Source organism: Perca fluviatilis, chromosome 4, assembly GCF_010015445.1.
Source record: "Perca fluviatilis chromosome 4, GENO_Pfluv_1.0, whole genome shotgun sequence".
NCBI classification, from domain to species: Eukaryota; Metazoa; Chordata; class Actinopteri; order Perciformes; family Percidae; genus Perca; species Perca fluviatilis.
In genome coordinates this window covers 39,977,879-39,999,275 of record NC_053115.1, presented here as the reverse complement: position 1 = coordinate 39,999,275, position 21,397 = coordinate 39,977,879, and the positions used below count along the sequence as shown (strand labels likewise).

Below are 21,397 nucleotides of genomic sequence, written 5' to 3'. Positions count from 1 at the left end.
AAAAACGAGCAGTTTTCCTGTTCATTTTTGTTTTTATGGAAAACGGAGGTCATTGTTTCATTTTTTCATTTTTGGTTTGAACCAAAAAACGCATTAAAGGATAATCTGTTTTTTTCCATTTAAACCAATTTATCAGACCCTGGATATTCATCTTTGAAGTCTACAAGTCTACATCCGTCTACAAGACACGGGACCGATGATAGGACTGGTGTAACTCCAGTAACACGACACAAGATGGAGACAGAGCTCTGAGTGCTGCTCCTTCTCTTAATACATCCATGCTGCTGCTGGGCGGTAACGTGCAGGTACATACAGTACTACTGATACAGTCACTGGGAGTGACAAATAGAGGTAGTCTAATTGAAAGTAAACTGTGTGCAGTGATTTGTAAGAGCTCCTTATTTTTACAATAATTAATGGACAACTATGAAGCTTCTTCTGGATCTGCTGTGTTGGTGTCTTCTGGGTTTGACCGGGAAAACACTTTGTGATGAAAACGGTAAGAATTATTAACTTTGTAGAGATTCATAAAGGCGACAGACAGACAGACAGAACTGGGTGTTGTGTCAATTTTAAGGATCAAGAGCACGCTCTATGGACTATACTAATCTTAGGGTCAGTAACACATGTAACCATTTACAGCACAGGTTATTGATCTATTCCTCACAGGTGACCTCTGTGTTTTTAAAGTATGTTATAATTTGTCATGCAGTTGGTCTTTGATGTTGGGTGGAAACTGCTGTCTGTGGGAGCGTTCGCAGCCTGTAAACTGCATCAACCAGTTTTTTTAATTACAAAGCTCACTTTGAAAACAATATTAGCCTATAGCTCACCCAGAACTCTTTACTTGTTGGAATGCCCTTTTAAAAGACCAATTCAACAAGTATAAAGTTCATTAAGTACACTAATCTCACGATACGATACACAATATTCAGCTCACGATACAATATATATCACGATGTTCAGCCAACGATACGATTCGATACGATTCAATATAATTCGATACACTTACATCATTTTCTGAAAGATTTAAAGGGGACAGAGTGATTTTGGTGACATCTTGTGAGTGTTCCAATTACTTGGATTTAATTAATTGAACTGAAAACATCAAATACACAATATATGTCTCTGACTGGACAGAGAGTCTACAGCAGGGATCATCAACTACATTTTTTTCAGAATTTTTGTAAGCACTCTGGCGGCCGGACTTTGAAATAAAGAAAATAAAATGAATTTATACCTAATACGCCTATTCTTGTTCGAAATTTTCACTTTCTTACTGTATTAATGCTATATATATATATATATATATATATATATATATATATATATATATATATATATATATATATATATATATATATATATATATATTTTAACATGTATTAGTGTGAGCAAACTCCTAAAAAACATGGAAACTCCATAATGATAACTGGCTCTTTAACTAGAAAAAGATCTCAGACTAGGAGGCAGTTCACTGAGGAGTGATGGTTAAAGTCTGTGATTATGGAAACATGGTTGTAGTATGCAGCGTCCTAATTGGTGGAAAATGCTTGCAGAAAGAAAGGCTGTTGTCAGGTAAACATGTCACTGTCAAAGACGCTGAAGCGAAAAGTTGACGTGGAAAAGCCAAAAGCCCAGCTTTAATGATGAATGGACTGATAAGCAGGCTATGCACTCGTCATGTATGCCTCATTTGCAATGAAACGATGATGTTGCAAAATAATACAACCATCATCATCATCATCATCATCACTCGAACATAACGATCGCGTCATTCACGTGCATATTAAGTAGCTCCAGATTGTCCGCTCTAGCGGAGAATTTGGTTTGTTCAGCCAGCAGTGAGGTTTACAAGAATTTGTCCAAATTTCCAGATTCCCGGCAACCTAAGATAAACAGTTAGACTAAAAACCGACAGCTTTTGTTTTAGCTTGTTTGTAAAAATTCGCTATTTGCAGAGTAGAGCTGTGGACAGAGCAGATTGAAATATGGCTTTCTACATGTTGATGCCGGTCTACACAGGTGAGTGCATTGATAAGTATTGACTTTCTACTCACGAAGGTTTAATTGTAGCCTATTTACAGAAAAGAGACCAGCGTGAGTTCATCTGCCCCAGCGGCCGTTGGTAACTCTGTATCGTTCCCAGTCAGCTGCTGCGTGTTTTAACCTTTGACGCACACACATCTCGGCTCAGCCGTGTGTGTGGAGCTCTGGCATCGCTGTACAGAATCCCGGCATGAGAATAGAGATGTAAATACAGGGGGCTGGGTTTTTGCTCTAAATGCTTGAAATGATAAATAACAGAACGCATTTTTCCCTCTATACATTTTGTGAATTCATGATTATTCTGCGGGCCAGACTAAAAGCCGCCAGTTGACGTTGGCTGCTCTACAGCGACACTAGCGGCTGGCTGACCAAATCGCTCTTCCTGCAACGTGAACGGGGAAATACACGGGGGATTCGAATGGGACTTATGTATCGATACTCGCGGCTTAAAAATCGATACCTTCTTGGGGGAAAAAATATCGATTTATTTATTATTATTATTATTATTATTATTATTATTATATTATTTTATATCGCAGAATCGATAAAATTGCTCAGCCTTACTCCTGAGGGCATTTCAACAGAAAAACTACTAACTAATCTGTCAGATATAAGCCTCATGAATGAAATTGATTCATTTTGAGGCAGAAACCAGCTTTCAGTGACCAGTTAGAAGCTGCAGTCACTTTTTGGCAAGTGGAAAAAATGACTGGATTGGTTATAATCTACTGCAGTGATTCCCAACCAGAGATAGGCCTACATGTACCTACAGGGGTAGCTCAACTAATTGAGAAATTATAAATTTTTTGTTTAAAAGAATATATTACATATTGACATTAAGTCAACTGTAACACCTGTTACAGTTTTTTTCGATTGCTTAAGCACTATTTTGAAAACGGGCCGGTTTTTCAAAATACTTCACACAATCAGCAGAACACCTCAGACCCTTTGCAAAATGAAACACTCTTGCAAAAACTATACTATACTATAAAACATTTGTGTTACCATGTGAAGCACACACATTTCATATGACTTAATTCTGTTTCAGATTCTATGCAATCTATGACGTTGATTCTGCCGCTGAGCCACAGCGTGTAAGTGGAGTGAAAAGCTTTCGGCCAATCAGAGTGCTGCATTTTAACCCTCCGCCCACCTGCCCCTCCTATCCAAATGCTTTGCGCGTTAAATTGAATTCAGTGCCTCAAGCAAGCCAGGCTGGCCGGTTAACTGTAATGTCATGGCTGTATCGCCTCAAAAAAAGGTTCAGAAACCACATCGATTTCTTGCCTCCACATGTCCAGGCTACGTCATCACGCCTTCTGCACCGGACATCGATATCAGTCACCAAGGGGCAACAGGTAACAAACATAGTCCCACACACAAATACTCCCCACCGGTCTAGTCTACCTGATATGCAGGTATATGCAGTATATCCACTAAGAAATCTCCAAGATCTTCCATATACCCACTTAAAGACATACTAATTTATGTAACTTTTCCCTCTTCAGTCCCCCTACAGGTTGTCTCATTGGAACTACAGCTTGCACGGCTGTAGTTCCAATGAGACAACCTGTAGGGGGACCGAAGAGGGAAAAGTTACATAGTATGCCTTTAAAGATGTGCAATGATAAGCAAAAACATATTTTTGTGACATAACTTTCACTTAAGATATTTGTATTCTCAAATAGGGGGTCAAGTAATGTGACAGCAAACTAAAGTAACACTTGCAGAACGTGCAGAGAGACTTTTCTCATCTTTCATTGACCCGCTCTTCGCTGAGCGTGGTAGTGTGTGCGTAACGAGCACGGGCCCAAATGCTCCGCCTACACTAACGCCAGCATCCTCCCTTCACCGCACATTTAAGACAATTATAAGATGCCTACTTTATTTTGTCCTCGTTGCTTTGGGGTCAACTTTTGTGATTCAGGCTCAGGTCCCTTATGGGAAAGCCCCCTTACTGCTTTATATTCCATTGTATTTTTAATATGTTTTATCTGTGTTTTCCTTCTCATAGGATAAATAAAGGTATTTCCACCATAAATTGGTGCATAGAAGTGTATCAGAATGCAGGAAATGGAGTCTTTGACGCTCAAAATAACCCTGAGGGAACACACCCAGACCCCACACTTTGATATGTCACCCCACACATCCTTAATATACATCACACATCCTTAATGTATAATTCTGTTATTATTTTCTAGTTATTGTTTACACTGTGTTCACAGTTGCTCCAGAGCCAGACATCAACATTATTGATGCCACAGATGATGGAGTGTTGCTGCAGTGTGAGGTTCGAGGTGCTGCTCCCAAACCTAGAGTAGAGTGGCAGGACAGAGATGGAAACAAACTTCCTGCTGAAGACCCGCAGGTCTCTGAAAGAGGAGACAGATACCACATCACCCTCCAGACTACTGTGACCAAGACCGGCTGCTGTCGCTGTGTCGTCACACAGGAGGAAACCAACCGGAGGACTCATGCTGAGATTTATGTGGCTATTATTGGTAAGATTCCTCCTTGAGTTGTTCATGTGTTTTAGCAGCACATTTCAGTTACTTATATACTGTTCTTTATGTTTGGTCTCAGGTTGTTGTCATCAACCATTCATACATGTAGCTACGAAAAGTAAAGCTCTGTAATCTGTATGTATTCCACGTATTTATTACTGTCAGCACCACAGTGACTGCTGCTGTAAAACACAGGACTTTCAAGCTGGGGAGCAGAGTTGTCTTCTAAACAAAAGGAATGTTTGAATCCAAACCATGATCTTGTTGTTTTGGTTTCTAAATGTACCTGTCGTCCCTGCATGACGCTGACTTTCCGTCAGCTAAACCCAACTGTAACGGCGGCTGACACAAGCGACAGTTCACAGAGCTCTGTACCCGTCCTCACGTGACCGACCGGTGGATGCCTAATTTTGTAGGATGTTATTAACTGTTATGCAGAGTTTTTGTACCAAATCATACGACCCATTCATGAGAATGCGTTTGAATGTGTCTATGACCATTCTACTGAACATATGTAGTTACATGTGCAAAATGAACTAACTACACTAAACTAAAACTAACTTTTTGTGATGTGTTTCAGTCAAAATGAGCATCTGGACCAAAATTCTTGGAGCTGTTGTTCCTGCTGTTGTACTTGGAGTTGCAGGAGCAGCTTTTCTTTTACGTTGAATTAACCTCAAGAACAAGTAATACAAGTAAGTGTCCAATACTGTTAACCCTAGACTAACCATCTCTTTCTATTGTGAAAGCAATACAGTAGGAGTCTTCATTTAAGAAAGGGACAATAAACTCATGATTACACATGTTAAAATGCCAGAATTAACCAAAAAGGCTATTTTTTATCTGTTAAATACAAACAAACAAGAAAGAAATACAACACAAGCAGAGCAAAAAGATTGGCAACAAAACAACCAACAAAGCAGAACGAGTTACAAGTAAAACATCAGAGCAGAGAGAACAAAGATTAGAAAAGACACAGCTGTTGAGAGCAATAAAAGCAGTAGGGCAATAAGAGGAGGAAAAAATACCCAAATTACATATATGTCGAGATTGCAAACTAACAGAATACATAAATAAATAGTTTTAGTGCTGACATGTATATGTATTTACCATCCATTATTTTAGCTGCTTAGTAAAAGACTTATATGTGTTTAATTGTCTGATATGATCTGAGATTGAATTGCACTCTCTTGACCCTCTGACGGACCAGGCTGACTGACTAAAATAACACAATGTCCTCTTGATGATCCCCCTGTGACTTGATCAGCATCTGTTCTTCTGTTAATGTCAATCAATCAATCAACAAGTGGCAGTGGAGCTAGGTTGTGTGAGTGACTTTATATACTAAGCCCAAGTTTACATTTGTAGGTCTTCCCAGCTTAAAGGCTGGTCTTTTTTTAAATTGATCAGTTTATGTATATGTGCAGCTGCACAATGTGCCAAAGAACTGGATGAGATGATTATTGATCAGTGTGGTGATTGATAAATAGACTCTCAGCCCGTTACATCACTTTTTTTCATCAACATTTTGTTGGGGACCAAGAGTCTGGTTAAACCCGATTTTAACCAAAAGGCCTCAGATTAAACTGACCTCTGGATACAAGACACACATGTGCCCAGAGACAAGGGGACATGTGGCCAAGACAAAGGAATCTTGGTCTGTATGTAAACCTCAAAGCCTGGTTAATTCACACCTCTATGTGAAAGCGCCAGCTAGAAGGGAAACGCCTCACAACTGGCAGGAAGTCAAAGGACTACAAAAGTGTAGTTTTCACCCTTTCAAGAGTTTCAAGTCTTCCTATTGGTTCAGCGGGACCATAAACACAGCAGGGGGTCTGAACCTATAAATAACCTGACCCTAGGAAACCCCCTCGTCTTCACCTGCAACTCCCGTTGCTGACAGGAGACGCGCAAGCGCTTGTGCTCAACTTCTATTTTCTGGAGAAAGTGGATTTAATTTCGGAAGATCCTATGAAAACGCACCAGTGTTTTTCATAACTGCAGTGAGAAGGAAACAACGTTTTTCTTCTCAAAGTCGACCAAACTCTTCCCCTTACTGCCTTATTGGAGGGGAGTTTCTCCGTGGCCCTGACGAGCGCCCGGGAGTCGTTCTGTTTCATTTCTGTGGAAATCTATCGACAGAAACAACGGACTGAACACACCGTAAAAAGGCTGACGTCTGGGCAGAGATAAGTAGTGTGTTTACTAATGAGCAAAGGGTTCGCTACCATTGTTGCCATTAATGTGATCTGATTTAATCATGTACTGGTCCATATGTGATTATTAATCTGTCTGTGAATGTATAAATTGATCATTATACTCGTTGATTTATAGCATTAGCTCCCGAGCTAATGCTGCTAGCCTCACACGTGGAGTCGGCATCACCTTGTACAGAGCTAACACATGACCTAGCATACTAGGCTAAGCGTGCGCGTTGCCTAGCAACCCCCTCGGCTTCTTCAGCCCCTCCCGTGCACGCAGCACCACTACCGCCCTCTTGAGGCTAAATAGTTTTGTGCAGCTCACAGAAGTAGCCAGTTTGGTTTTTGTGTTAGGACCATAGACTGTGGTTAGGACTACATTTTGACACCGCCCCTCCTCTTCCGCGCTCACACACACACACACACACACACACACACACACACACACACACACACACACACAGACGTGTCCATGACACATGCTGCTTTGTTTTTGCTTTGTTTTTTGGTTGTGATATTGTAAAAAGGGTTATTGTTTAGCTACTGATAATTGTGAAGTTAATAAATCTTATTATGCTTAATTAGCAGTTGCTTGTGATTATTTGTGTACTTGTTGTAACAATTGCTGGTCAATCAGGTCCGTTGCTTGGATTCACCCCTTCCTCTATTTCCTTTTTAAAGGATTACCACAGAAATGAGACTGTTCCACAGTTTGATTATTGGTCCCTGACTAGCAGGGTGGTGCCCCGTTTTGATTGTTTGTCGATTTGATAAAGTTATTAATAACCATATTCATAACTTTATTAATATTGATAAAACATCTTTAATAATTTGCCAATGATCAAATCTGTACCCTACGAGAATCCTACAATTTTTTTATTTTATTTCCTGCAGGTTCGAGTCCTTATTGTATCTAAATGTAGCACTTTCAGTTGGTGTAGTTGCATGACTCTTTTGGGGTTGTTTCCACGTGGCTGAATGCACTTTTTGTAACTCGTTTTGGATAAAAGCTAATATATGAGACAAATAAATCTTATTCAATCTATTGTCTGTCTCTAACATTCATTAAATACTTTATTTTTTCAACATCAGTTAGTCAGTTTTTTTGTTTTTAAGAAAAACTTGAGATATTCAGGTTGTAGTACTTCCAAGCCCCAAGTGAGCTATGTATTTAAAATGACAAAATATGAGATTTTCTTGAACTGTTTCTTGAACTTGAAAGCATTCTTTTAACAGATACGTTTTTAGCCTTTACTGTGTACCTCAGCAGACTGTTGTAATGAACCATTTGTACATATAGCTATGATTTATTAACGTCAGCACCACATTGACTGCTGCAGTATAAGAGCGTGAAGATTGTTGTAGGGAGAAGGTCATTGTTTGGGTCCTAAAACACAGGGCTTTTAAACGGGGGAGCTGAGATCGTGTCCTGGGGAAACACAAGGCTTTTACCCAGTAAACAGGTGTTCATTGGTGTGCCAGTGTCAGAAACCAAGCAGCAAGGCAATGAGGAGAACAGGAGTTTGTGTTGAAAAGTGGGTTTTTATTTTACCCAAAAAAATGCAAAAATATATATAAATATATATATATATATAAAATATATAAACCAAGAACTTAATATCTAGGCCTATAAAAGAAGTCAACACAATCTAACTTTACTCAAAAATAGCAACAACGAAACAAGATATGAACTCAACAAACTGACCTAACTGAGTGAGACGAAAGGGGACGTATATACTGGCTTGGCCAAACCAAATTACGCACAGAGGGAAACCCAACATGGACATAACTACAACTAGTACAAAGAAAACCAAACTTAACCTAAATCGGGGGCATGCTCCATTTATGGCAGCTATTTGCACTATTGTTTAAGCCATTTTATTAACTGTTCTCCAACTATCTTCATCATTCTGAAACCAGAACACAACTTATGTTGAGGATGACTTGTCACTTCTGCAACCCCTTTATTACACATTTTCACTCTCCCAACACATAGAATACAGACACTAGGTCATGTGTCTTTGGCGTTTCTTTTTCACGCTAAAAGTCTCCTTTAGCACCGGGACTCTTGATGTCACTTTAGTCGCTCTGGGTCGGGACGTAGTGACTGACATGTGGCACAAGAACAGGACAGTTAGGTTTAGAAAAAGATGGTGGGTGGGGTTATAAAATGTACGTTTCAGTGACACGCAGAACCAGAATGGGACATGAACTCCTGGGGGAAAAGTCCTGTGATGTTTCACCCATCCACCACCCTAACAGAAGACACAGAAACAAACCACATTTGTGATTACATCTGATGACGTGACAGAAACATGCATAAACAGAGCCCCATAAACCTGTTGGCCCAGTGCACACCTGTGTGTTAGGATGTAATGTTACTCACGCAAGCAACATGGTTCATTCTTTTGCTTCTCAGCTGATAAAATGATGCTGGATAAACTAAAATAAAAAGTTAAATAGAACTAGTGAAGTTGAAATTAGTTGAGCTACTGCACAATCTCCCCATGTAACTCACTGCCAGCTGTCAGTAACCTTACTGGTTTGAGATTTGTTGTGAATTTTTTTTTTTTTATCTGTGACTGTTTGAGCAGAAGTGAAAAACCTAGAAATGTGCTAAACAGTTCTAGCCTGGATGCCAGCCGAACTTAGCCCCGCCCACAACATTTGAGGTCGGGAAGTTCGGTCTGGACTTGATCCGTCGTGGAGTAACTGTGCTCGAACCAGAGCTGTTTGGACCAATCAAATTGTCAGGGCAGGCTTGATACGATGATGGACAGATGATCAATAGTAACGTAATCAACCATGGCACCAAAGAGCGCTTGGATTGAATTTGACAGATGGCTGCCGTTGGAGAATCGAGATATCTAGATTCCACCATCGTGTCTGTTATAGAAGATATCGACAGCGCATTCATTTTAAAAGAGAAACAGAGAACTGCGATTATGTATTCACATTGCCACACCTGTCCGCACGACACGGAAACTGCCGTCTCTGCCTCTGCTCTGTTGAATCCTGCCTTTGACTTGCAGCTTCTGTGACCTCTGTCTCCGTTGCCCTGATTGGTTGTAGGTCTATCCAATTGAGTGCAGAGGCATTTTCTTTCCTGGTTCAGTTGAAACAAGCCCCATAATCACAGCCTAATGGAGCAGCATCAGACTCATATTCTGACTAGAATCTGAGTATGACCATGTCAGGCTAAAAAAGTTCAATGTTGTGTACAATGTGTAAAGTTGTTTTTTGTTTGACAGCGGAGGGCGTCACATTGTTAAAAATAGAAGCTAAAACAAACTCCTCACTTCTAAAGACAACTTGGACATAATAACAGTCTTTGATCAGAGGTCAGCTAAAGAGGAAAACCATCTTTTAATTTAAATCTTTAACTTCTAACAACTAACCCCTGATAGACAACAACCAGCATCTACAGGAGTGTAGCTTGAAGCTGAAGTTCTCAAACTGGGGTCCAGGGACTCCAAAGGGTCCTTAAGGGGTGTCCACAGGGTCTCCTACAAAATATCTCACTACAACACATTTAACACTGTGCACTGTTTGCATATTTTTAATAACTTTGAATTTAGATTAAATATATACTAAGAATAATTATTTATCGAAGAATGGACAAAATCACTTATCTTAAAAGTCTGTTTAGCAAGTAGAGACAGATTACAGCACTTCATTTGGGAGCCAAGTTAGTTATTCGGTTCATGCAATCAGTATTTTTCTTCTTATCTTTGGTCAGGCTCGGCATTTCCTCAGGGATACATCCTGTGCTCGTTAAACTAAAAATAGAAATTCGAAAGCAGCTTTGGTCATTGTTCTATAATCATCCAGGTTTTGGACTTTGGACTGGGCTTTAGACTTTTTTTAAACTCATCGTGCAACACAACACACTCACTTCTCCACTGTTTATCTGCATGTCCAGTATGTTGCAATCACACACACGTACTCCAAAATTTGGAGGAACAAATATAGAGCAGCAAAATGACGGCGAAGCGGAGGAGGGTCTGGCTAGTCCACCCACCATTCTGGGATGGGAGTAAAACGTGCACTGGTTTATTGGCATTTCTTTAAACCAATCACAATCATCTTGGGCGGCGCTAAGCTCCGGACGGAGCAACGGTGCCGCCGCAAAATAACCTCAGGAAGGAACTTGTTTTGGTGGAACGTGTACGTTCAAAAGTTGTTTTAGTCGTGCAACAGAAAACTCAGATTGGACAGATAGTCTAGCTAGCTATCTGGATTTACCCTGCAGAGATCTGAGGAGCAGTTAATCATAGTCCTCAGAAATCCACCGGAGGTTAGAACGCCAACACAAAGAAAGAGGAAGGTATTTCTGGCGATAACGGAGCAATCCTGTAAATTAGCCATCATCGATATAGACTAGGGCTGCTGTCTCAGAAACTGACCAAGAAAGTAAAACCACTTTTATTCTTGTAAGAGCCATTTTGGATTATGTTTTTTGTTTGTTCAACACAGTCTCACTCCCTACTCGTCAAATGTATGACGCATGGTCAAGGACCCTGGCGTCAAGTTTCAACGAAATAGGGGTACCCTTGACGTTATTTTTCGACGAGGGGGTCCGTCAGATAGACATTCATGTTAGGCCCTCACCGGCTGAGATATCACGAAAAAAAACACGCCCCGCGACCTTAACTCGGAAATCTATGACAGTTATTATTGGTATTTTAGGCCAATAACCACTGTTTTAAACAACATTATTCACGAGATATTATCATGGTTTATATGTATTTATTTTAATGTTATTATTTCGGTCTATTTCGGCCAGGGAAGCTGGGTTGCTTTTTTGTTGATTTATATTTTTTAAACTATAACGCTACATCTATCAACATTTATTTAGATGTTATCATGTTATTAATTTCTTTATTTTAATAATATTATTTCGGTCTTATTACCGGTGAAATATTACAGTATATGCTGTAATACAGAACATTACGATATGATCCTAGCAGGACGCATTCAAAGCCGATATCCCCCAATGCAATGCGGCCATTCATTTCAAAGAATCGGGCAGCGATCAGCGGGTCTTTAACGCCAGGATCGCTTCAATATACATATATACAGTCAGTGATTGTGTCACCAGCAACAACACGTTGCTCAGTTTTGTTCCAGTAAGTTATGAACCATAATAACGTTTAAACGAATCCGCGGGAAACTCCGGAAGTGACGTAGTTAACTTAGATAAAGATAAAAATATATAAAGATAAAATATATAATATTCGTAATATTGATGTTTTTTTCTAACGTTGTATTTGAGGAGTTAAACAATAAAGATAGTTATAATAATAAAATACAGTTTCATGTATTTGTCTCATATATTAGTGCTTTCACGCCGGGCGGAGCGGCCCTAACCTGAAAATGGAATCAAGCCATCTTACGGCAGACAGACAGAAACACAGGAGCCAACGAGTCCCCCACCGACCCGGAAGAACTACAAGTGCTCAAGCTTTGTAACAGCTTCTGTGGCGTTTCTTATGGGAGTTGTAGTTTTAAAGTATATTAGTATATTTCTCATAAGTAGAAGTTGGCAGTGTATAATTTTGGATACACCCTGGGGTTTTTTGCGATGGAGAACACACTGGTGTCATCAGATTTTAAAAATCAAATCGTTAAATAGGTGAAAATAGCTTATTACCATGTTTGACAGTGCTTACAGTAGGTACAATTTGGTGACCATAGCTACATGATAGCTGAGGTCCAGAGCTTTCTATAACAGCTGGTCTTATGTGTGTAGCACCTTCTGTTGCTAAATGACAAGCCTTCATACATGTACTGGGTTCAAGGTTCAAAGGTCAATATTTCAAAGCAGGATTAATGTATCCTCTCCAGACTGACATATGCTCCTCTCCAGGTTGAGACCTTTCCAACGATGTGTTTGCTATAGTCCTATGACAACGTTTTAATTTTTACACATCATGGAGACCACTTAGCAGGAGATACTTTATTATCCCCAGAGGGATATTTGCCTTGAGTTCAAATGCTTCACAAATAACACTTGACATATTGTTTTATCATACAGCTGACATACTTACAATAAAAAACAACATGAACAAAGTGATATAGGCTAGACTGAGGCACATCACACAGCAACAATCTATTGCTCATCTTTCACAACAGTGACAAGAGCAACGCAACCATGCTTCATATCATGAAGCTATTGCACACCCTCAATCTCAAACAACCTTATTTAAAGTTTTAATTGAGGTAGGTCCATATTAGGCCTATAGTTTAGAAATGTTAAGTTCACCCATATCTTCTGCCAGAGGATAAGAGCTCATACTTGGCATGGAGAATAAAGATAGAGCAGACCATATTCTGTGTGCTTGCCTGGAGAGACTGGTTTCTATTCCTCTCCACAACCTTCATGACAGTCATATTAATATGCTCTGTAATGCAGCCTTGTATAACACAAACCATCTGATTCACCGCGGAGTGTCTGCAACTAAAATGATAACACACACTTTCAACACGGGCCTTCCAGCCAAAAGTGCATGTTGTCCATATGAACACCATTGGGCCTATAGGAGCAGAGCCGATGGATTGGTTCATCATTTATGACCTCTGATATCCTCTGACCCAGCTCTATCTCGAGAGTTATCTCAACTTCAGTTTCAAAGGGGAGGGGGGTCAGCTTTTCCCAGGACATGAGTCAGTGGGGCACCAAAGGTTGGAAAAAAGGTTGGAACCACTGCTCTGACCCATGTCATGACCCTTTTCTCAGCTTGTGAAATGGTTGAATAAGATGTGTGAGTTTTGTCTTTGTGCAGTAGGGCTGAGGTAGAAGTGTGCCAAAAATGGCAAAACACATGTATATGTATACATACCCAAACAAAGCTACATCTTACTCTGTGAACAAAATCCTCAGCAAAAATCTGCTTATCCTTTTAATTTCCTGAAAATGCTTCCTAAAACTAGTCCCTTCTTAATTTTGAAAAGGTAGTCTCAGTTAAGGCTACAAAGGTTAGGATGGCTACAAGCTGTAACCACGGTGACTGATATGAGGATCATCTTCTGAATATAATAATTAATATGTTAGGCCTACCATAAATTGATATTTCAAAAAAGTAATTCATTTAAAACAACTAATAATGCAGTGTGATTTTAAATCAAACTAAGTCCCACACATAAATATACTCATGTTTTTCCCCTTTAGTCTTTGCTATTAATATTCATCAACTGCAAAATGAAAAATGGTGCGTTTAAATAACTATGCATGGAAAATAAAATAAAAAATGCTTCTCTTTGTATATAGTTTGTTGTTTTTCACAACAGTACAATTCAAAAACAAATGGAAATTAGTCAAACAAGCCATTAGGCTGTATTTCTAAACACTCAACTGTAGGTTTTATATATAGTATATATAAGGCAAATCAAAGTGCTAAATATAAAACACAATTTTTTCATTATTAGTATTTTATTGTGTAAATTCTCACGTACAACGTGGAACATTCTTTCACAGACGAGGTGTGGAATTTCACGTCACTTCCGCGGATTCGTTTAAACGTAGACAAATAAATGAAACTGTATTTTAATATTATAACTATCTTTATTGTTTAACTCCTCAAATACAACATTAGAAAAAAACATTAATAATACGAATATTATATATTTTTATCCTCGTATCCGCTGTGCGGGACGTACTACGTCACTTCCGGAGTTTTCCGCGGATTTGTTTAAACGTTATTATGGTTCATAACTTACTGGAACAAAACTGAGCAACGTGTATGTATGTATATTGAAGCGATCCTGGCGTTAAATACCCGCTGATCGCTGCCCGATTCTTTGAAATGAATGGCCGCATTGAATTGGGGGATATCGGCTTTGAATGCGTCAAGCTCGGATCATATCGTAATGTTCTAATTACAGCATATAGGCCTACTGTAATATTTTACCGGTTATAAGACCGAAATGATATTATTAAAATAAAGAAATGAATACCATGATAACATCTAAATAAATGTTGATAGATGTAGCGTTATAGTTTAAAAAACATAAATCAACAAAAAAGCAACCCAGCTTCCCTGGCCGAAATAGACTGAAATAATAACATTAAAATAAATACATATAAACCATGATAATATCTCGTGAATAATGTTGATTAAAACACTGGTTATTGGGCTAAAAATACAAATAATAACTGTCATAGATTTCTAAGTTAAAGGGGCGGGGGTGTTTTTTCTTTCGCGATATCCGGACGGTGAGGAAATAACATGAATGTCCATCTGTGGGGACCCCTCGCGGTAATAATCATTAAGTCCAACTTTATTTCGTTGAAACTTGACGCCAGGGTCCTTGACCATGCGTCATACATTTGACGAGTAGGGAGTGAGACTGTGTTGGTTTGTTTGGTTTCAACCTCCCGCCACTGGGGGCAGTGGTTCGCTGTCAATTAGGAGGTATTATAATCAAGAGGTAACTGCACTCAGGTGTTGCACTGAATGGAGAAGCAAATAGTTTTAGCTACGTTTTCGTTTATTTATGAGTGAAAAGTGGTACAGTAGGAACGAAGTGGCTGTATTTTGTGTAATTACAAATGTTAAGAAATAAATTGTGTTGTTATAATAAAACTGTCTCCCTGAGGACATCGTACTGACACCATTGAGCTGTCATTTACCTGAGGACATCGCTGGATGTGTGTTGCTGGAACACCAGCTGAGCGCATCCTTACCTGTTGTACACCGGAGCTTTTGGAGCTGCTGGTGGCCAGCAGAACGAGATGTCAGACAACAGCTGTATGCCGGCCAACAAGGTATGTGTGCACACATAACTTTGCGGGTAAAATCCAAACACAAAAATGCTTTGTTATAAACGGGCATTGCTAACAATGTCTAACCTGGCTAATGTAAACAATGAAAATCCGAACCCATTCAACTCGGGTGTAATGTCCTCCCCAACTTCGGCTCCCGAGTTCCGAGGTAAATGGAGCAGGGATGTATTGGAGTGTAAAGTAGACTACGGGCTCTACCCGGTGACCCACCTGGGCGGCGCCTTATCCACTTTCTCACTGAGTTAGATAAAAAAAATGATACATATCAGTCTTTACTATTCTTCTAAAAGCACCAAAAATTATTGTTTTAAAAAAGATTTTCATAACAATTACACTTCATAGCATGACTGCAAACTTTGTACTTTGGACTGATTACAAGAATACAAGACTTATAAGAGCATCATCATGTTGATCTGGTCCTCTCTGCTCTACACACCTCTGGAACAGGAATACTGTACAAGTCTTACAAACAGTTACACAATCAACTACAACTGCAAGACAAAATCAATGAGCATATACATTGTGATATAACACAAGCATAAAATAACTGAAAACTAAAGAAATGTTTCCAGCAACACAGACATTATCAAATCCTCATTCCCTCATTAGTGAACGACATTCCTTCTTCCGAGTTGAAGCTGCAGGAAAAAAGACAAAACAGTAATAAAGAACATTATTTAACGTCTAAAAAATCTGGGCATCTCTGGTTCAGCGCTCTCCTGGTTCACCTCCTACCTCACCAACAGATCTCAATTCATATCCATCAACAACTGTACGTCCCATACCATACCGGTCAATCACGGAGTCCCTCAAGGTTCAGTGCTAGGTCCTCTTCTGTTTATCCTGTATATGCTTCCCCTTGGACTTATCATTCAAAATCACGGACTCAAATTCCACAGCGTTACACGACAAACCAACTATACCTCAGCACTAGATCCATCACTCCTGCCACAGTATCAACCATCACAAAATGCCTCTCTGCATTAAAAACCTTGATGACTGCCAATTTCCTTAAACTCAACTACAACAAATCTGAAATCATCATCATTGGTCCAAAATCACTACGTCCTCCCAAGATTTCGCCTCTCCATCGCTGGACATACAGTCAACACCTCACTCCAGATCTGAAATCTTGGTATCATTTTTGACCCCACACTCACTTTTAAGCCCCATACGTCCTTATATCACCCAAACTGCCTTTTTCCCACCTAAGTAACATTGTCGTTCTAATTCTCTTGACATCTGCTGCTGAAACTCTCATCCATGCATTCATTACATCATGACTTGACTACTGCAACAGCCTCCTATATGGTCTCCCTTCATCTGTCTTACAAAAACTGCAATACGTCAAAACTCTGCTGTCAGCCTCCCTCTCCCAAACCGGTTCAAGACAACACATCACCCCTGTCCTTCAACAATTTCACTGGCTCCTTGTACAACAGCGCATCCATTACAAAGTTCTACTCATCACCTACAAAGCTCTCAATAATCTGGCCCCTCCATACCTCACAGACCTCTTACAACACACACGCCCCCTCCAGATGCCTTCGCCTCAGCAGACTTAAAACCTCCTCAAACCCATCACCAAATCAACCCACGGAACTTTGGGGGGAGCGCCGTTTGCAATAGCTGCCCCCACCCTCTGGAACTCACTCCCCATCCACATCAGAAACTCAGACTCACTGAACACCTATAAAAAACTGCTCAAAACTCACTTGTTTGAATTGGCCTATCCATAATTTATTTATCTTGTTTGTTTGTTTGTTTGTTTGTTTGTTTGTTTGTTTCTTTCTTTCTTTCTTTCTTCTTTCTTTCTTTCTTTCTTTTCTTTCTTTCTTTTGTTTGTAAAGCGTCTTTGAGTTCCATGTAAAGCACTATATAAAACTTATGTATTATTATGATAAACTTTCTTGATCATGTTGAGGCTGCACAATCACAGTTTTACTGCTAACACATAATTTATTATTGGTGGCTGATCTACACAGATCTGCCCCCTCCACAAAGTAAAAAAGAAGAAAGTATAACGCATTTGTTTCTGTTTGGAAATAAAGTAAATGTTAATGTACAAACACGAACCAGCAGGTACACTTGGTGACACCTACTGCTTTGTGTGTGTCGCTGAGTGATGAAAATGGAGTCCTACACATAGGCTACCTTTAAGCTTTTATTTATTCAGGGAAGGTTCACTGAGAGGAAACTTCTCTTTTTGCAGGAACGCCCTGATCACATTCACGCAGGTACCTGGAAGCTGCCCGGTAGCTACAACCACAGTCTAATCTGCTGACCACTGAGCAGCTAAAACTACCTTAAAAACTGCATAAAAGTTAAGTTGACTTTCTTTGGTTTGTTTTTTTGGAAAACAAAATGCAGATGCATCTCTCAGTAACATCAGGCAGTGTGCACACTCAGATTTAATCTACTACAGACTGCTGATATTTCATTAAGAAATGTGAAACTGACACCATCGATGAGTTCAAAGTTTTCATCATGTTTGTTCAGATGCAGCAGCTAGATAACAAGGTGGAGACCAGGCTCCAGTCCTTAAATGAGAGGACATCTTTAACTGTTTAATCAAAGTACTCACCAACAACAAGCTTAATGTGGAACATTATAGGTGTCTCATTTAATGAAAAACTACCGTATTTTCCGGACTATAAGTCGCACTTTTTTTCCTACTTTGGCTGGTCCTGCGACTTATAGTCAGGTGCGATTTATATATCAAAATTTATATAATTTGACATGTTTTTACATGTTAATTCATACTAAAAACATTACCGTCTACAGCCGCGAGAGGGCGCTCTAGGCTTGTGACAACTATATGCTGATCCTAAAGACAACTGAGAAAGAAAAGAGATAACAAACTGCAGGTAGTAAAATATGCAGCCGAAAACGGTAATCGAGCAGCAGAAAGAAAGTATGAAATGAGGGAGAAACTTGTGAGGGACAGGCGAAAAGGTGACTCTTATTGCAATGAAGAAAACAAAGAAAGCTAATCGGCTAATCGCGGGCTGAAAGCAAGACGGCCAGAGATGGAGGAACGAGTCGGGAGGGGCTTGTCAACGGTGCAGTTACGTCTCCACGCCTTTTAATACATCCATGCTCCACTCCCTGGTAGCTAGTTGTTCTGTGTGCTATTGTGTAGTTCAGTAACTGTTAATGTGTTACGTTAACATACCGGACACCTACCGTATTCAGCCTGTTGTTCTGTGTGCTATTGTGTAGTTGACAGATGAAAAAATTCTAAATAAATGCGACTTATAGTCCGGTGCGACTTATATATGTTTTTTTCCTCTTCATGACGCATTTTTTGACTGATGCCACTTATACTCTGGACGGTATATCTGTATTTTCCACTGTCAGCCCTCGTCGTATTTCTGATGGTTATGGAGGCGTTGCCTTGTTCCAGTTTATCTGGAAAATGTGAGACTCGACCTTTGAACTGCTCACTCTAACCTGGACGGTCGTCACTGTAAAGATGACCTTTATCATACAGGAACACCTCCTGATCATCATCTTTTTTTGTTTTTCTTAAATAATATTTTTTCTATTGTTATTTTTTCATAAAATAACTTTTTCTTCTGTCAAATGTAACCACTGCACTGCATTCAGAGGAAGCATCTCTCTGCTGGTGAGTGACGTCATGGCGCCCTCTGGTGGACACTAGCAGGAACTACAAGCAGAGCACCAGTAAACAAATGCACACATTAAAACATGTTTACAGTTTTTATTATTTTAATTTACATGTTTTGATCTTATACACTGACGAGACCTTTTTAAGTAAATTTAAATAAATTGCATGTATTTATATTGTAACCCAATATCCCTTTTATTTTGATCAATTATTTAAATTAATTATTTTAAATATTTGATCAATAATACTGATTAAAACAAACGGACATAGTATTGCAAAAGAAATATTCAAAATTAAATAAATTTAAATGTAAAAAGTGGGGTCAGTGTATGAGATTAAAACATTGAAATTAATATAATAAAACCTGTAAACATGTTTTAATGTGTGTGTGTTTTCTGGCGCTCTGTTTGTAGTTCCTGCTGGTGTCCACCAGAGGGCGCCATCACTTTTTTGGGGGGTTTTGATGTAAATTGTATTACATTATTACATCTTTTTTCATTTAACCACTTTTTATTTAAAAAGATTTTTTCATTTTCTGCACATTACGATTTTATTCTAATTTTTTATTCTCCATGAAATGACTCTTTTTTTTTAACTATTTTAATTTTCTGAATATTACGATTTTATTCGTAATTCTTTTCATGAATTTCCTGTTTCTTCTTAAATCATTTTTTTTATTTTCTGAATATCACGATTTTATTTTTCAATTTTTTTCATTTTTAAATTTGTTTCATTTCTAAAACGATTTTATTCTTGATTTTCTCATAATTACTTTCTGTTCTTAATTACATTTTTTCATTTTCTGAATTTTAAGATTTTATTCTTTCTTTTCATGAAATCACATTTTTCTACAATTGTTATTTCTTTTGAATATGACGATTTTATTATCTTTTCATGAAATACTTTTTTCTTCTGTCAAATTTAACCACTGAACTGCATTAAAGTGCTCATATTATGCTTTTTGACTTTTCCCCTTTCCTTTATTGTGTTATATATATATATTTTGTGCACGTTATAGGTTTACAAAGTGAAAAAGCCCAAAGTCCCCCCCAAAGGGACTTACCATCTCCACCAGAAAAACTGTTCACAAACTGCTCCAAACAGCTCTATTGTAGTCCAGCCTTTACTTCAGAGACAAACGTGGTCACTTTGTAACACACGTTATAATGCTCGCCTAGCTGCTAGCAAGGATAATCTGTTTTAATCTTTTTTATTTAAACCAATTGATCAGAACCTGAAAATTCGTCTTTGACGTCTTTATACGTCTACAAGACACAGGACCGATGATAAGACTTGTGTAACTCCAGTAACACGACACAAGATGGCAACAGAGCTCTGTGTGCTGCTCCTTCTCTTACAGTTTTTTACAACTGCTTACACACTAAAATTAAAACTTTCCCACAATTAGCAAAACCTTACACTCAAGGAGCAAAACACTGGCCTAGATTTGCACAACTGTAAGCACATTGTCAGCTTCACACTTTTTGCAAAACATTACACACAGTGATTTGCAAAACCCTAAACACACTTGTATGCATTTGACATACAAGTGATATCATTTGATGTCATTTCCTTGCAATTTCAAAGCAAAGGCTTTCAAATGAATACACCCATGAACCAATTGGTTAAACACAGCCACCATGACTACGTTTACATGCAGCCATTAACCCGTTCAAAAACCGAATATTAGCAATAACCCGGTCGCGCACGGCCATGTAAACACCGGCAAAAACCCGAATATGCTCATATTCCGGTTTTTAAAAACCCGAATACATATACACCAGAAAACATAGTTATAATAATAATGATATACTATAATAATATAGTTATATATATATATATATGTCAATGCAGAAAACCTGCGCGCAGTATACCGGAAGTAAACAAGATGTAGAGGTAAACATGGCGAGACGCAGCACAGCACCACACTTTTGGAGCGAGGAGGAAACCAATTTCTTTATTAGTGTGGTGAAAACCATGAATAAAATGTCTTTTGTTGACGGCAGAAAGTACCAAGATAGTGAGATTTATAAGAAGGTGACCGAAAAGTTATTATGTGTCTTAAGGTTGTCCGAGGCGCTACGTCCAGACGCTAACCGTAGCGTCGCCGTTCCGCCGGGATATTGCCAATTGATTACAAATTCCATGTAGGAGTAACTCTCTCTGCTCACGCATGTAAACGGGTTATTCCGAATGTTTCAGAAACCCGAATAGTGACCTTAACCCG

The 21,397-nt window shown here is 38.9% G+C and overlaps 3 protein-coding genes across 4 annotated transcripts in view; 2 read left to right on the top strand and 1 right to left on the bottom strand.

Annotated features, from left to right (window-relative positions):
* LOC120557668 overlaps positions 1-21,397 on the top strand; it is a 1,015,838-nt gene that overhangs the window by 353,521 nt on the left and 640,920 nt on the right. The gene's annotated exons all lie outside the window — the stretch shown is intronic.
* Positions 1-21,397, bottom strand: part of LOC120557124 — a 655,636-nt gene that overhangs the window by 447,371 nt on the left and 186,868 nt on the right. The gene's annotated exons all lie outside the window — the stretch shown is intronic.
* Positions 1,978-5,527, top strand: LOC120557686 (butyrophilin subfamily 3 member A2-like). The gene is made up of 3 exons (XM_039798241.1): positions 1,978-2,025; positions 4,314-4,550; positions 5,134-5,527. The coding sequence occupies exons 1-3, from the start codon at positions 1,992-1,994 to the stop codon at positions 5,220-5,222; spliced, it is 360 nt and encodes a 119-aa protein (XP_039654175.1). The 5' UTR covers positions 1,978-1,991; the 3' UTR covers positions 5,223-5,527.